The 17,440-nt window shown below is 44.3% G+C and overlaps 1 protein-coding gene across 1 annotated transcript in view; it reads left to right on the top strand.

Annotated features, from left to right (window-relative positions):
• Positions 1-17,440, top strand: part of MOCOS (molybdenum cofactor sulfurase) — a 175,657-nt gene that overhangs the window by 61,707 nt on the left and 96,510 nt on the right. Inside the window, exon 5 of the mRNA XM_084857561.1 lies at positions 13,431-13,507. Coding sequence (XP_084713687.1) covers positions 13,431-13,507 — 77 coding nt within the window. The remainder of the gene's footprint in view (positions 1-13,430; positions 13,508-17,440) is intronic.

Below are 17,440 nucleotides of genomic sequence, written 5' to 3'. Positions count from 1 at the left end.
AGTAATTATAACCTATAAAGGCAAACAGTAATATGTACAGGGGAAAACAGACTTTCATAAATGTCAGCAATGTACTGAGGATCTGCGTGGTCTGACAAACCCTAATATGCTAGTATTTTACTTACAGCTGGCTGAGGTTAAGACAGCAAAAAATATCAGGAAGGGTTTCATAGTTTTGCTTTACAAATTTGGCTGCACTGAATGCAAGACGTTCTTTGCTGGCATCCAGCTGGTAGTTCCCAGTTGTGACAGTATCGCGGAATGGACAGATATGGAGTTCTGATAAAATGTTTAATTCACAGTGGTTGCTGCCTCCTGTGATGTGAACATGCTAAAAGAACTTCACTGGCTGGCAATTTGTTTCCAAGCTAAGTTTAAGGTGCTGCTGTGACCTTTAAAGTCCTGCATGGCCTGGACCTGGGGTACATTAGAGAGAAGGCTATTGCTCTATGAACCTACGTTAAGATCTTCTGATGGAGTCTTCCTTTCATGGTCTTCCCCATGAGGTTGATGGTGTTTTTATATGCAAGCTTTTTGGTGTCGGTGATTCAGTTCTGATATTTTTGCAGGACCACAGGGAAAACTTTGTGTCTGTCTAAGCAGCATGGCACAGATGCAGTTCATTATTGCGTGTCATCTCACTAGTTAATTCCTGTAGGTGCAGAAGCTCAGGCCTGGCCCACCTGGGGTCCCCAGCTGGCCCACCTGCGGTTCCCCAGGTGCCATACCCCCTTCCCCTGGCCCCACCTCCTTTCTCCCAACAACCAATTGTTTAGTGGTTTCCCGGCCTTTCTGCAGGTTTTTCCCTGATTCTAAAAGTTTGGAATGCCTCTCCTAAGCCTTAGTTACTGGCAGGAAGAGCTTGAAGCTACAACATACTGGTATTTGGGGGGGGGGTATTTTTGGCCCCACTAGTTTGCCTTTGGCCCCACTCACCACTGTGTTATGGACCCTGAGAGCTTCTTCTCTGAAATGGAATTCAGGCCTCAGGTTGAAAGAGGTTCAACATCCCTGCTGTAACACAACACTGTCATGTACATGTTGATGTCATGAGATAAATTCTTTACTTTCTGTAGGTATGCTAAGACTTCATAAAGTTTGTAAGGGAATCTTTCCAAATCAGTGAAATTGTATGCATTTTCACCTCAATGTGTACAAGATTTATTTTATAGGAGTAGGGAACAACACACACACACACACTGATTACTCCTACTATTTCAGAAGTAAAACATAAGCACATTTCAGTCACTGATCATTGTGTGTGTGTGTGTGTGTTGACAGTTTGTAAAACTGTATGTATTAAAAACTTATAAATTGTATGTGTTTTCAACCCAGTGTGCACAATTGCAGCTTAACCTCTTTCTTTTTGACTTAGAAGTAAACACGCAAGGGCCTGAACTGGATCAGACCACTGCACATGAGTAGAGAGGTTGAAACTTTCCCCTTCAAGCCACTTGTTTTCCTAAATTCCTCTCCCCCGCCCCGTATCCAGGAGGTGAAAGAAAGAAGCCTCCATTGGTGCCTGTGTGGCAGTGAAGTGATGGTGTTTTGAGAATAAGAGTACCTGGGTTCAGCAAACATTGCTTATGCATCAGTCTCCCCCTCTGCCATGAAGGGGTGAGGGGGAGAATGCAGTGAATGGGATGTGACCTGTCCAATGGTCCTCTCGTGTTTTGTGGTGATGCTCCGTGGCTTGGAATGAGCATCCTACCTCTGACCCTGCAAAACAGGCCAGCCTCCACAATGGCCAGAGTGCAATGCCGAGTCATAGTCCAGGGAGGACCGCATGGTAATGATGGATGAATCTGTCAACTTCAGTTTCTCTCAGCTTCTCGTTTTTGCAGTCTTTTGTTTGGACCATCCCATTTCTTCATCAATTTGTGATTTTTTAAAAAAAAAAATTCCATGAACACTTGCATGCCTTTTTGTATGAACTTTTCCCTAATACAAGCAATTTTTCTACGCATTTTTAAATTGGAGAACTGCACTGCAAAATTTGGAGAAGTGTGAATAGCAAAGAATTAACTGCCTTTCAGTTTGAATATTTGTTTGGGAAGTGTGAAGTAAGTAGGTTCACAATCAAATGAGAAACAAATGAAATTCTCCCCTGTCCCTACTATATCCCTACTCTTGTGTGGTGAGGAGGGGTGTTTTCTTTTGTTTTGCAAGCTCCCCTTTTCTGAATGCAGAATGCTCCCCACCATTGTGCAAATTGCAGTTTCCCCATCGTATCCCATCACCAGAGATCCCCATTGTGAGCTCAAAGTGTTCGTGACATGGAACCAGAGAGGTATAGCCCCATATCATACACCCAGTCATCTGAGTTATGGGACAGCCATTGTGGGGTCTATATACTGGCAGTGTTTTTCTGTGATTGGCTGCTGTGTTGCATTGTATCCAGAGCTCCACCATTCCCAGGTGGGCATGGTGGATGGTGAAGGGACAGGCAGTCAGAAATTGTTTTTTCCTCCTGCTGTTGAAGACTGTGGTGGGAAATTTATTTAAAACTACTCTTGGCCAGATGTAGCTTTGGGTGTTTGATGTGGCTGTGTCCATGGAGGGAGTTTGTATGGTGCAGATTTAGGACAACATCCAATGCTGCTACTCCACTTATTCCATTGACATAGTGCTAGCGTAAGTGACCTCTGTTGTTGTTCAGTCGTTCAGTTGTGTCTGACTCTTCGTGACCCCATGGACCATAGCACGCCAGGCCTTCATGTCCTGCGCTCTCTCCCGGAGCGTGCTCAAGTTCATATTCATTGCATCGCTGATGCTATCTAGCCATCTCATCCTCTGCCGTCCCCTTCTCCTTTTGCCTTCAGTCTTTCCCAGCATCAGGGTCTTTTCCAGAGAGTTTTCTCTTCGCATTAGTGGCCAAAATATTTGAGCTTCAGCTTCAGTATCTGTCCTTCCAATGAGCAGTCAGGGTTGATTTCCTTTAGGATTGATTGATTTGACCTCCTTGCATTCCAGGGGACTCATAAGAGTCTTCTCCAGCACCACAGTTCGAAAGCATCAATTCTTTGGCACTCAGCCTTCCTTATAGTCCAGCTCTCACAGCCATACATTACTACTGGGAAAACCATAGCTTTGATTAGATGGACCTTTGTCGGCAAGGTGATGTCTCTGCTTCTTACTATGCTGTCTAGGTTTGCCATAGCTTTCCTCCCAAGGAGCAAACGTATTTTAATTTCATGGCTACAGTCACCATCTGTGGTGATCTTGGAGCCCAAGAAAATAAAGCCTGTCACTGCTTCCATTTCTTCCCCTTCTGTATGCCAGGAAGTGATGGGGCCAGATGCCATGATGTTCGTTTTTTTAATGTTGAGTTTCAAACCAGCTTTTGCACTCTCCTCTTTCACCCTCAACAAGAGGCTCTTGAGATCCTCTTCGCTTTCTGCCATTAGGGTGGTATCGTCTGCATATCGGAGGTTGTTGATATTTCTCCCAGCAATCTTAATTCCGACCTGTGATTCATCCAACCCGGCGTTTCTCATGATGTACTCTGCATATAAGTTAAATAAGCAGGGCGACAATATGCAGCCTTGTCGTACTCCTTTCCCAATTTTGAACCACTCAGTTGTTCCATGTCTGGTTCTTACTGTTGCTTCTTGAGCCTCGTACAGGTTTCTCAGGAGACAGGTAAGGTGGTCTGGTACCCCCATCTCTTTCAGAACTTGCCAGAGTTTGTTGTGATCCACACAATCAAAGGCTTTAGCGAAGTCAATGAAGCAGAAATAGACGTTTTTCTGGAATTCTCTTGCTTTCTCCATGATCCAGCGAAAGTTGGCGATTTGATCTCTAGTTCCTCTGCCTCTTCGAAACCAAGCTTGTACGTCCGGTAGTTCTCCGTTCGCATACTGCTGAAGCCTAGCTTGTAGGATTTTGAGCATGTGAAATGAGTGCAATTGTGCGGTAGTTTGAACACCCTTTGGCGTTGCCCTTCTTTGGAATTGGAATGTAAACTGACCTTTTCCAGTCTTGCGGCCACTGTTGAGTGTTCCAGATTTGCTGGCATATTGAGTGCAGCACTTTAACAGCATCATCTTTTAGGATTTTAAAAGCTCAGCTGGAATACTGTCATCTCCGCTAGCTTTGTTGTTAGTAATGCTTCCTAAGGCCCACTTGACTTCACTCTCGAGGATGTCCGGCTCAAGTTCAGTGACCGCACTATCATGGCTATGAGGGACATTAAGATCTTTCCTGTATAGTTCTTCTGTGTATTCTTTCCAGAAAACACATCACTCCAGCATAAGCAATTGCTGTTGCACCAGAGGTTGCTTATGCTAGTGCTGTGTCAACTGCTGTATGTAAGTGGAGCAGCAACAGTGGACACTGCCCATTACCTATACATTTTTTCTTCTTCTGGTAGCTCAGCTTTATGATCTAAAATGAAGGCAGAGAAACAGAGTTGTATGCAGAGCAGAGGAGTAGAATTCCTTATTTTGTATTAGAAAAATTACACATCTATCAAAATCAGCTTGCACACATGCAAGGCCATTTTTCTACATGAAATCTCCTTGCTTCTTCTACAAGAGATCATCATATGTGAAATATTTGGGGAAGATAAATCTCTCCACAAAACACATGCAAATTGAAATCAGACTTAGCGGAGGGGGTTTTTTTTGCGGAGGGTGTTGCTGTTAACATCCTTGCAACTACTTGTCAGTACAGTTGTCTCACACTTAGAGAAGCCAGACAGTAACACATTTTAATTTTCTAAAAAGACAAAAAAGGTACAAATTACACCAGACACAGTCCTAAGGAGGTAATTTAAAATGGGATGTTGCCTATTCTCATCATTGCCAAATGTATAGTCACAAAACATCTGAGTTCTGGCCATAGGAACCTCTGGGATTTGAGTAGCAAGAGACCGGGCTGATTGTGAAGACATGGCTTGGAGGGCTTAGTTTAGGAATGGGGCAAACACCTTGTTTTGTCTAAAAATTACAGGCCATGTCTGAGATTTCTTTGGAGGAGGGTGGAGTTAGAATTTTTTTTTGGTTCAGATGTAGAGCAAATCACAGTATTCTGACTGTGATGTGACTTAGGTATGGATAACTGCTGCCAGATCAGACTGATTCAGGAATACTCACAGCTGGTGTACTACACAGGTCAAGCAGGCACTCACATTGCTTTGTTTTCAGTGTCTGCTAAAGACATTTTTATATAAATAAGCTTTTCCTGAATGACCAGACATGATTTTATTAGTATAATTTGATTTTTAATATTTTTATTCTTTTTCATTTTGATTTTTTTCTTTACTGTTCTTTACTCGTTTCTTTACTGTTCTTTTTTCTTTGCCGACATGAGGGGGAAGTGGCAAATTGTACACTCTGCTCCCACCCATGAGGACTGCTCCCCATTGCTGGGTGCTCTGGAGAGCTCCGCTAGCTGCTCTCTCATTGTGGCAAATGCCGCAGCAGGAGAGCAGCAAATGGGGCTCTTCAGAGCAGCCATCAACTGGCTCACTCTGAGAATCTCAGAGTGTTGGCCAGTGAAAGAAAGGCAGTCTCCTGAGCCATCCCTCCTGCAATACCTGGCTCTGAGGAAGGACCCCTTCAGAGCCAGGCATTTGGCCAGCTCTTGAAGAGTAGCGTCAACCAGAGTGGCCGACACGGCTCTTCAGAGAGCTCCGGCAACAACACTGGGGGGAGGGTGGGGGGATTGCATGGTAGAAGTGGTGGTGGGTGGGACACAATAGCAGTGGCAACAATGCAGTGATGGGGGGGTCAGCGCACCTGTCCTCTCCTGCCTTAGGTGGCGGGAGAGCTTTCACTGGCACTGCATAACAGTCCATGAACGTCATATGCCAGGGCAGGGCAGGTTTAATGTCAGAGCTACCGTATAGTGCTGGGTAACTGTCCAGTATATGCGCTTCTTAGCATAAGGAAGTACATGCCAAGTAACAAAGCAAAGAGGTTTGGGTCCAGGAGCTGGGCAGCGCTTAGCTCAGGATATAGTTAGATCTGTTGACCTTCGTTTCTCTCTATGAGCTTCTTGTATTCCTCTTCTCTTGTGTGTGCGCGCGTGTATGTGTGTGGAGATGAGGAAAAAATGCAGAATTGGTACATATAATGCTTATGTGTTTTCTTTAGAAAGTTGAGGCAACTACCTGGAATTAAAAAATGTTTAAAATTTAGGAATGCTTAGCTAATTTTTCTGGGACATTAAGTCAGATTTTTATTTATATGCTAAATATAAATAAATTGCATTCAAAGTGGCCCACAATACACAGAAAAAACCTAACAAGTAATTTACCAAGAAATATCACCAGTACACAATTCAGGTCTATAAACATTGGGTTGGATCCAGGATCTGCCTTCCATGAAAGGAAGGGTTCTGCTTACGGAACGTGGCTCTGTCCAATTTTGCCCCCCCCACACACACCACAGCTTATCCCATTCATCAAGGTCTCTCAACTCTCTGTGAGGCATTTTCAGGGGTCTGGAGGGGCTGCTGTGGGAAGGAGTTGATCCAGCATAAATCTGGATTCAATCCAATAATTATATATCTATAAACAAATTCCTTAACAGTCAGTTCTATTAATATAAAATAAACACCCCCCCATCTGTTTTTCTAACTATCTATCTGGGATATATATATACCCCAAAGACCTCAGCTCTTCACTTTCTACTTATCCATTAGCCACAGGTAACACTGAGTCCAATCTTTTGCTTCCTGATGGGCTGGTGCAGAAGACTGTTTCTTTCCTCTCTTCTCTCTTTCTTAAAGCATTGAGATTTGTTCCATAAAGCTTATTCACAGAGACTGTTATTCAATTATTCTTCCATTTATATTCAATCTTGTAGGACTTGTGTTTTGTATTTTCCTTTCAGGTAACAGCTGCATCATGCTTCTTGTTTATCTTTTATTCAGTAAAGCATCTGAAAGCTTTTTTTCTTGTGTCTGTGTCTTTTATTAGGCTTGGTACAGGCTCTGTAGAGGCTTATCACTAGACGTAAAAATAATAAGAACTGTTGACAGCAGTCTGAAGTCGGGAACCATTATTGCTGTCACAAGTGCCCTTGCTGCCTTCTGAAATCCTCAAGTAGCCAGAATCAACACGCAGACAATAGGGCTCTTTTCCAAGGCTTTATTTCCATTCAACCTAATGACGCTTACAGATGCTAATTGCATGAGCCTAATGAGGGAAACTTAAGAGATCTGCCTACTATGGGTTTCTAGCCTTAGTGAATCAGTTGATGTCTGTTTGGAGGGTAAAGGTGGGAAACCTCTGAACTTAAGGGCTAGGAGGCGAAAGTCCACCCCTTTCCTGTGGGGCATCGGGGCGCAGCTGTTGACGTCGTGCCAAGCGGGCTGAGCACCTCCTCTCAGCGCCCTCCATCCCCCGCTTGTCTCTGTGCTGGCGCCTAGCATCCCGAAACTCCAGTTGTCCCTCCCCCTGCCTGCCAGGGTCACTGCCACTCTCAGGAATGTGAGCAGGGAGGGACTGTCCCTCCGGCGGCGCCTCTGAACAGCGCGCGGGTTCCTCTCCCACGGTTTCTATCTCTTCCTCAAAATCAGAACTGCTTTGGGGCTCTGTGGACTCCTATCCAACCCTGACAATTACTAGGGTTTCGGCAGAAGTGCCAGCTGAGGTGACAGGAAAATCCACAAGAGTCATCAAGAAACCATTCAGATCCATCAGCCTCCTGAGGTGGACCATCTTAACTGGTCTGAGTCCCAGTAAGTCTAAGCCCCACAAGATAGTGATCTGCCCATGACGCAGAACTATAAGAAGTTCCTCCACCTCCAGATCACTGTCATTCCACCCAGCACATAACATCCAGTTCCAGTCTGTGCCTGCTGACTGACTGGGGTTAGATACCAATTGGAACAGATCCATGGCTGCTATGAAGGCCATGAAATCCTGCGTTGGGGCAGCTTCAGCATGTATGTTGAAGCCCCTCAGAACAACAAGCCAGGGGGACTCCAGCACCTCCCCGGCTAACTCAGGAAGGGAGAATGTTGGGCAGTGACCAATTGGGACACAACCCTTTGCAGATAAAATCACTCATGTCCATGTCATCTTGGATATTACAGTTGGTACAAGTCCACTTAATGTGATGTTGGCCTCTGCTTCTCCAGGTATAATGGCTAGCTTTCAACATGTACAGCCCAAGAATGTGAACAGGATCCTTGGTGACATGAGAACTACTGTGTGTATGGTTGGCCTTTGCCTATCCTAAATAGGAATCAATAGTTTTATCGATTCCTGTGCTGTGTGTTGTTTTTTCATTATATTGTATTTTATTCTTTTAAATATTTGTATTGTATTTTGTATTTGTAACTGTTTTAAAATGGCGTTTTAGTTTGTTAATGGTTGTAATCTGCCCAGAGAACATTAGTTATTGGGCAGGTTAGAAAGGTACTAAAGAAAGACATAAATAAAAATCCTGGCTTATAGAAGTAGCCGGGAAGGACTGGCTGAGTGGGTAAGGGTAGTTGTGAATGCCTTTTTATAACAGAGCGTGATTCCATCATGCCTAAAAGAGGCAGCACTGAGGTCTTTATTAAAACACACACACACCACCCTGAGCTGTATGATATTGGGTTACTGCAAGCCAGTCTCCAATATTCCATTATTGGATATGGTACTGGATAATGTGGTGGCATCTCAGCTGTTTCTGGATTAGACATATTATCTAGTTCCATTTCAGTCTGGCTTCAGGCCTGGTTATGGGACAGAAACTGCTTTGGTTGCCATGGTGGATGATCTATGTTTGGAGCTAGACAGGGGGAGTGAGTCCCTGTTCTTTCTGCTGGACCTCTCAGTGGCTTTCTGTACCATCAATAAGGTATCCTTCTGGACTGCTTGGCTGGGATGACACTCAGAGGCATGATGTTATGGTGGCTCCAGTCCTTTTTGGAGTGGTAATTTCAGAAGGTGGTACTGGAGGACTCCTGTTCAACATCATGGCCATTGGGTTCCATCTTATCTCTGATGCTATTTAACATATCCATGTTACCACTGGGAGAGTCTAGAGCTTTGGGATTCAGTGCCATCAGTATGCTGAGGTCATCTAAGTCCACCTCTCTTTTCCATCTAGTTCCAAGGAAGCTATTTAAGTTCTAAATCAGTGTCTGATGTTGGCAGTGATGTTGGACTAGATGAGGGCAAACAAATTGAAGCTTTATCCAGATAAGGCAGAGGTCTTCCTGGGAGGGATCTACATGGCAACGGAATCAAAAGTGCTTCCTGTTTATATTTGGATTTTCTTGAAGTTGTTTTGGTTCGTCAGTGGCACACAGAGCAAGAAAAGCGGAGTATGCAGCAACTAAATGCCCACTTTTCTGGTCACACAGGACTTGAAACTTCAGGGTTGGGTTGGCAGAGTCAGGGAGGAGAGCTGAACATCATCAAGCTCAGAGGTGCCACTCAGTGAATGGGAGAGGCTTGTTTCCTGCCCTTGTTCAGGCTTCCCGCCCCGCTGCTGCACTCCTATGCATGGGAAATGAGGCTTCATACCGTGACTGCTGACAGAAACTGCTCCAGAGGCTAGAAAGAGCGCTGTAGCGATTTTTAAAATGAGGCAGGCAGGCTAGTTATTCTCAGCAACAACTGCACAATTCCGGAGGCTAGAAAGAGCGCTGTAGCGATTTTTTTGAATGAGACAGGCTGGCTAGTTATGCCCACTGGTGAAAGCAACTGCGCAGGCTAGATACTAATGGGGAATAAATGGAGGGAAGGGGTAGCCCCACCCTTTGACCACGTTACTGCTGGGTCACAGTCATGTCACAGAGGCATGCCCAGGTTTTAATGTGGAGGGACGGGGCACACAGCAGCGGAACTGCCTGGGAACCGCTTTAAGTAAAACGTATGGAGTAAAAGGACTTTCCGAAAATGTGACTTTTTGAGAGGGAAGCTGCTGGTTGGCTGCACATTGGTGACAGCATCATGTGTCACAAAGGACCTCAAACTGCTCTCTCTCCACACTAAATCACTCATGCAGATTGGCTCCTGGTCAGTTGAAAGGCAGATCAGGAAATAGGGACTCAGCCTGTGCTGGATGGAGTTACAGTCTCCTTGAAAACTCAGGTTTGCAGTTTGGATGTTCTCCTTGATTCAGCCCTGATCCTGGATGCCCAGATTTCAGTGGTGGCCAGGAGTGTGTTTGCACAGCTAATGCTAGTGTGCCGACTGTGCCATTTCTGGAGATGTCAGATCTAGCCATAGTGACAGATGGCTTAGTTATATTCTGTTTGCACTGCTGTAATGTGTTCTACATAGGGGTGCCTCCATGGGAGGCACTCTTGAGAAATGGCCTTTTTGGTGGCTGCTCCCAAGCTCTGTAATACTCTGTTAGTGGAGGCCAGGCTAGCTTTTTCAGTATCCGCATCCAGACTAGCATGAGGTGGTTTAGAAGTTGCTGCAAAATATGCTGCTTCAGTGCTGCTTACATGGCTGCTCTTTCATAAGTTTGTGGGAAGGGCCAGATTGTGACAGATAAACATTGTAAAACTAGAAATAGCTTGTTAGCGAGTACCTCCGTTTCTGGCATCACTGGCTGGCTATTTGTCTCCCCCACCCCTCCCAGCAATTCATGAATTTAAGTGTACTCATGCTAGCTAGAGCACTTCAGGGATTGGTTTGGCCAATAATTACTGTAAAGGGCATTATGACAATCTATTCTAATAATCTTCCTTGAAACCTACCAATGCATTTAAGGTTTTTAATGTGTGTGTGTGTGTGTGTGTGTGTGTGTGTGTGTTTCTCTGTCTAGAGAGTTTAGAATGTTAACTATCCCAGTTTTAATCAATTTACTTAGTCCCTTCTGAGACTTTGTTCAAAGGTAACCATTTCAAATTAAGACCCTCTGAGTTAAGGACATTTGTGCCCTGGTAGGGCTCTCCCTTGTGGGGCTGTGAGTGGGTGGGGTCGGGGGGGAGAGAGAGATTTATCAGGTAGTTCCTTGAGGAAGAAAAATGGTACAGCATACAGTTTTCAGGCTTGCTGATTCTGAGCTTGAGCTCCAGTATCCCATATGTGAAATGCTGAAAGAAGAATGTCAAATGATTTTTTTCATTCTGAAGGGTCTGGGCTGCAGCTGGGCATGGAAGGGGCATCCCTCACTTTATTTATTACATTTCTATACTGCCCCATAGCTGAAGCTCTCGAGCAGTTCACAAAAATTAAAACCTCAAGGTACAGCGTAAAACAATATAAAACATAAAAGCTTAAAACTACAGTATAAATTCTCTTCCCATCCTTACCCATTGCAGCCCCTTCAAATCACCCCTACCTGCATGTCGGTTAGGTTTGGAAGGGGACAATGTTCATGGAGATTGCAGCTGGGGAGGAAGGGTTATCTCGCCTCTCGCCACATACTGCAATCTGTGAATATCAGCACCACCCCACACCATGTCTAGCAATTAGGCTTGAAAAAAGCCTCCCACTGGGAGCAAACGGGAGGGTTTTTTCAAGCCGAATTGGTGTATATGTGTGTGTGTGTGTTTGTGTATGTGTGTCTGCAGGCCCCAGTTAGTGAGATTCTCTTTAATCCTTACTCATGGTGCATTCTGTGTTGTTTTGTTTTATTCTGCTATTGCTGTCTGTCAAATGGTTAAATGGTGACTTCCATCTGAAATATAGCTCTCTGGAAGAAAATCCACGCAACTTGATGGTTTGGGTACCTTACCTGCTGATATATTTGTTGGTAAAATTAGAGTTTTCACTGTGAGACTTTAAGTAGAATTTTGCCAATGTATACAATAGCTATCTTCCCATTGTCTGTTCCTGTTCTTCCTTTGAGTTATTCCACAACTTTTAGGCAAAAAACTTTTAGACAAGAATCTTCCACCTTGGTTATGGACACCATTCCCTAATTGGCTCTGGCAATATCTTCTTTGGTTGCCGTAAATGTTTGGTCGCATCTCCCAAATGGTTAAAAATGTTAACAAATCAGGTGCTGAATTATAGCTGCTCTACTGCCTCAATACATGTTGAGCCCTATTTATTTTATTATTTATTTGAAGAGCTTTTATGCCAGCTGTTGGGACAACGCTCTCCCAAGGCAGCTTACAAATGACCATTAGCTTCATATACCCAGCAGGGATATTATGCTTCCAAATGGTTCAATGTGTCCAGTCCAGGCAATCAATGGTCTTCCTTTTACCCATCCACCTCTAATCCATTCTGCCATGCCTGTCCTCCTGGCTCCATCTTCCTCCTTGGATGGTCAGCAGGGCTCCCATGGTTGTGTGGGCCTGGGCAAAATGCCCTCTGGGGTGGGCACACTCCTGGTCTCTCTTGTCTCCCTAGTTTCTCACCCCCCTTGCTCTTTTCTACCCCCCGGATGTTTTCTCTCTCTCCTCACTCTTTCAGACACTCACATGCTCACTTGTGCTCTCTCCACACTCTCCCTTCAGTGCACTTTCTCTCCCTCCTCATCTCTCGCTCTCTCCAGCCCCCAGCTTGCTTGCTCTTCTCCCTCTTTCCATCTCCTCCGTGCTCCTGCCCATGTTTGCTCCCCCCAGCGTGCTCTCCACCCTTCACCATGCAGTGGTAGAGCCAGCAGCAGCAGCACCTTTCCTGTGCCCCAAGCGAAGAAGAGTTTGGGTGCACTGCAGAGCAAAACTGCAGCTGCGCCCAGCATCTTGATTCCCTAGCGTGCCTCCGGGCCCACATAGGAAGGCTTTCTGGAGAAATGAAGATGCCAAGGGCTACTCTGGCTTCACTCCACGTCATGCTCAGCCTCTTCTGTTCTCAGTTTTTAAAAAAGACATTTCAGTTGGCTGTTACAGTGGCTATTTGGGGCTCAGATCTGTGCCCAGTAGTCCAGCTCTCATGTTGCCTCTGTGATACCTTGCACCTTTAAAACTGTGTTCTAATGATGGAAAGATGTTGGAATTTGAATAGCACCCCTTTTCAGATATGGTTAGAGTCTCCTGACTTTCTGTTCTCCAGAGCCCTTCACACCTGCATGACAGGCAGTAATTCAGCAGGTCATGGAGCTGGATCTAAGCCCAGGGGAAGGGGCTGTGAGCCCTAGAAACCAGAGTTCTGAACCAGGTGTTGTCAGTGGTAACCATGGAATGTTGTTTGAAATGGCCCAAAGGAAAGTGGAGTGTGGCAATTGGCTTCAGAGACTGGAGAAAAAACATCCACTCAGCATCCCTGTTGGGGAGGGTGGCTACATTTCAGACCCCATGTGACTGTTCCTCAGGAGGTCCTATATATCTCCTGTTGTCAGTGAGATATAATATTAACCCATAACAAATGCTCCTAAAATACACTACTTTTTTTCTTACTCCTCCCGTTTTTTTCTGCTGTGAGGAGCCACTCCATGTGTTGTTGCAGCTAAGTCAATATTTATGAACCAGTTAATCGTTTTTGCTAATTAATTTTCAAATTTTATTAGCTTCTGTTTGAATAGCAGCAAAAAGCAGGTTGCAATGTAATCTCTTCCTTTTCTCACTTCATGCAGGTTTGAAGATGGGACCATTTCTTTCCTTGACATTATTGCACTGAAGCATGGATTTGATGCCTTGGAAAGACTTACAGGTCAGTCTCTCATACAAGACTCATGACGTTAAGGGCTAGCAACAGTATTGCTGTTCTGTGTTCATATAAACCGGGTTTGTTGATCTTCTGGATAAAAACCCTGAGTTACGGACTTGGGTGTCCATGTTTCTCATAAACAAGGCTTTAAAATTGTGAACCTTTGATAAAAAGGTAAAAACTTGTGAGCCTTTAATAAAAAGAAAAGAGAAGTTGTTTAAACTCATATCAGTTGTATCATATCCTCCAGCCAGCTGGAAGAGTCAGGCTGACAGCTGGCCATCAATCCTTGCAGCAGTTAAGACCTTTCTGGTGGCGTTTTCCTGCTTCTGTTTTTTAAATTTCACCAGATGTATTTTTTCCCACTAGTGTTTAACACTAGGGGAAGCATTTTCTACTCACATCTTGCTAGGTATAATATTAAAACATTCAACGCAATCCTATGCGTATTTTCTCAGAAGTAGCTCACTGTGATTAATGGGACTTTTCCCAGGTAAGTGTGTGTAGCAGGATGTGGGGAACCATTTTTGGCCAGAGGACCAAATTGGCCCCGGGGGTTGCATGCCAGCAGTAGACAGGGTCACCACCCAAAGTGAGCAAGGCCACTGCTGGCATTTTCACATGGCACATGCCCTATTCATACAGACCCCCACCCCTTTCCAGCTCCACCTCCTTGGGTGATCCATGAAGATCAGCTGAAGGGAGCATTTTCCTTTCTCTGCACTGAGAGCACGCAGCAGATCAGAGATAAGCCCTTTCCCCCATCCCAGTGCTGAGAGAGGAAGCCTTTCTCGGTGCTGTGGCTGTGGGGGGCCATTTTCCATGCCCAGCTCTGAGAGAGGCTCCCTTTCTCAGAGCTGAGCAGGCAAACGGTCTTATCTCCAAGGATCAGGTGCTGATCAGAGATCAAGACTTTTGCTTGTGGAGAGGGGACAGGGCCTGGGAAAGAGGCTGGAAGGGGGAGCCCCGTGCCTGGTGAATAGGGTTGCCGCTTTGCTTTCTATGTCTGAATGCCCAGCATTCTTCCTAACTATCTTGGAATGTCAGATGGCAAAAGCATTTAAAAATCTCTGTAGTAGTCTCATAAGCAATTAATAATGCTACCTTCTTGATGAGGCTTGAGTGATAGTTTAAGGCTGCAAACTTATACTTAACTGAGAGTAAGCCTCATTGAACTCAATGGGACTTAGTTGTATGATTGCACTGCAGTTATTAGTTTTATCTATAGGATTTGTGAACTAATTGGAATTCTAATCAATTGATGGAAAGAGTAAAGCAAATGTATTATATTATGTGGTTGTGATGCTGGGGAGTTCCACTGTGGGCTACATAGCTTTCATGATATAAGTACTTAAAGGAACATCTCTCCCAATATATCCCAACTCATGTGGTAACAACTGTTGGGGAGGCCTTGCTGGTGGTGCCACTGATGGGCAAAGCCCAGGGGCAGTAACACAGAGCAGGGCCTTCTTTGTGGTTGCCTCTGGCTTACAGAACTCCTTCCCAATGGAGATCCAGTTGTTCTCCATGCTGGCGACCTTTCGACATCCCCTTAAAACATTTCTATTTTACCAAGCCTAGTGCTGCTGAAAAAGGTATGGTGGTTGTTTCTGATGTTTTTATGATGATTTTGTGGGATTTCAGTTGGGTTTTTTTAATGATATATGTATAACTGTGGTTTTAAGTATTGTTGTGCATAGGCTCCCATTAGGAGGAAGGGTGTGATATATGAACAATAAATAAATATATTAGAACCAGAATAGCTAAACTAATCTCATTAGGAGATGTTTTTAAATGGTATTGATTATCCTGTCGAAGAGCTCTGCACTGCTGCCCTCAAGTGGACAAAACTTTTTGACTAGGGCTATATATGAACTGATAGCTTTTGCAAGGCCATAATATTGCTTTGGCTATTGTGGTATGAAGGGCCACAAATTCTGCTGAACAAAAGTGACTGCTTGGGCTTCGTGGTAGGACATAATAAAAGAGCCCCACGGGATCAAACCAAGAATCCATCTAGTCCAACATCTTGTTTCCAACAGTGCCCTTCCAGGTGCTTCAAGCAGGGCATGAAGACAAGAGCCCTCAAGTTGTTTATTTCCTTCCAGCAACTGGTATTCAAAGGTATACTACCCCTGATCATGGAGGTAGTCTCATTTACAAATATTTTGTAAAGCTGATGGATCTTAATTGTCCATTCAAGACCAAGCCACCCCAAAATATTTTACATTACAACAAGGAACAATGTATTGTTGTTGGGATAATTAATCCCCTGCCCCCACCCTGGGCTACTGAAAGGATTGCAGCTAAGCTCAAAGGGAACAGGGGAGTCTGAGGGAGGTGGTAGATGTCCTCAGCATTCCAGCTACTAAAAAAAAATGCTAGTGCTGTGTCTCTATGAGCCCTGGTCCACTACACCACTGCTCCCATGAAATGATAAGACTGAGAATGACCAGCATCAGCTGCAAGCAAGTTGGAAAACCAAGGAGGGGCAAAGAGTGTTAGAAGTGGATCCAAACTGGAGATGTGACCTGTTCCTTTGGTCTACCATAACTACAAATGCCAGCCTCTGTGAACTTGTTTCAGAGGGTATAAAAGAGCAAATATTTATTTATTTTCTCTTTGGCTGTTGATATTCCTCATACTTGTCCATATCTTTTCATCGGGGGCCTAATTTAAACTAGAAACTCTTGTGTGCCTGTATCATGGATTAATTCTTCTTCTTTTTTTTCTTAAAAGCTGGTTGAGAAATGAGACTACAGAAAACATCTTTCTAGAACTGAATGTAGAACATGATCTCTTTATAAAGATTAATCCCCAAAAGCACGCTTGAGCGAATCTGCTTTTTCCATCATTAAATTTGGGATTGTGAGCCCTAGGGCAGAGTCCGGAGGGGATGCCATTTTGGTCCATTGCAGCAAAACCAACGAAGAGTCCTGTGGCTCCTTCAGATGCATGACTTGTTATCTTCAGTTACATGTATATATACATTCATGCCTGGCTAGGGGGTGGAGAGGGATTGTAAAGAGTGAGGTTAGAGGGACATGAAATGCAGAAAGTACAGGCAGTGATCATTAGCAAATTAGCATGCTATTTTGGGAGACTGGAGAAAGAAGCATTCTCCAACAAGCTAAGGATGGTTGATATAGAAAAGGTTGTGCTTTTGGAGGTCGAACCTGCAGCTTGCACATAAAAATAGTTCTTTTTCAGACTTTCCTGGCTCAGGTGCTAGTTACTAGTTTTAAAGCCCTGAATGGCTTGGCCATGCATGCATGAAAGAGTGCCTATTCCCACACATTCTGCCCCATCCTCTGAGATCAGGAGGGTAATCCAGCCATCCCTAGGTGGACTCTGGGAAGCTTTTTTCCGTATGAATGAAGGAGTTTGGCATAGACCAGTTGCCTTGCCCTTGACAATAATCAATTCTACTTGGTTGAAGTGTAATCGCTGTAAGCAGCAATGTGGCTTTCATTGAACTTCAGTTGAATTTCTGAAGTACGTAATTCAACATGTTTCATTTGGTCCCCAAATCCTTTTACCCTGACTATCCACCTTTACAAATATAGGCCCTATACTGTAATTGCTTCCTGATGTGCAGCTAAGGGATCATTTGCATGGCCAATGAAACTGGGTCTGAAATATTCCATCCTGTGAAAAGTGGGAATAACAAAATACTTGATAATGATTTTAACATATCAAGCAAAATTAATGATCTATAGACAGAGGGTGCAGGTGTTAGGTATCTTTAAAAACCAGAAAATATGGGTATCTAATTTTAGGCACCCAGGTGTATTGCCCTAGATTCTTGGAAGTTTCTTCAGAATAAACATTGAAAGCACGTTGAAGAAATTCTTCTGGCTGCCTATCTGTTGTCTGTTGATCCAATAGCTTGGAACATGGCTGCAAGCCTGCGAAACTCATTGGTTTGGCTCAGTT

Source organism: Heloderma suspectum, chromosome 5 (genome assembly GCF_057233095.1).
Source record: "Heloderma suspectum isolate Gila_16-S chromosome 5, 16-S_ref, whole genome shotgun sequence".
NCBI classification, from domain to species: Eukaryota; Metazoa; Chordata; class Lepidosauria; order Squamata; family Helodermatidae; genus Heloderma; species Heloderma suspectum.
This window is presented reverse-complemented; position numbering and strand designations above follow the sequence as displayed.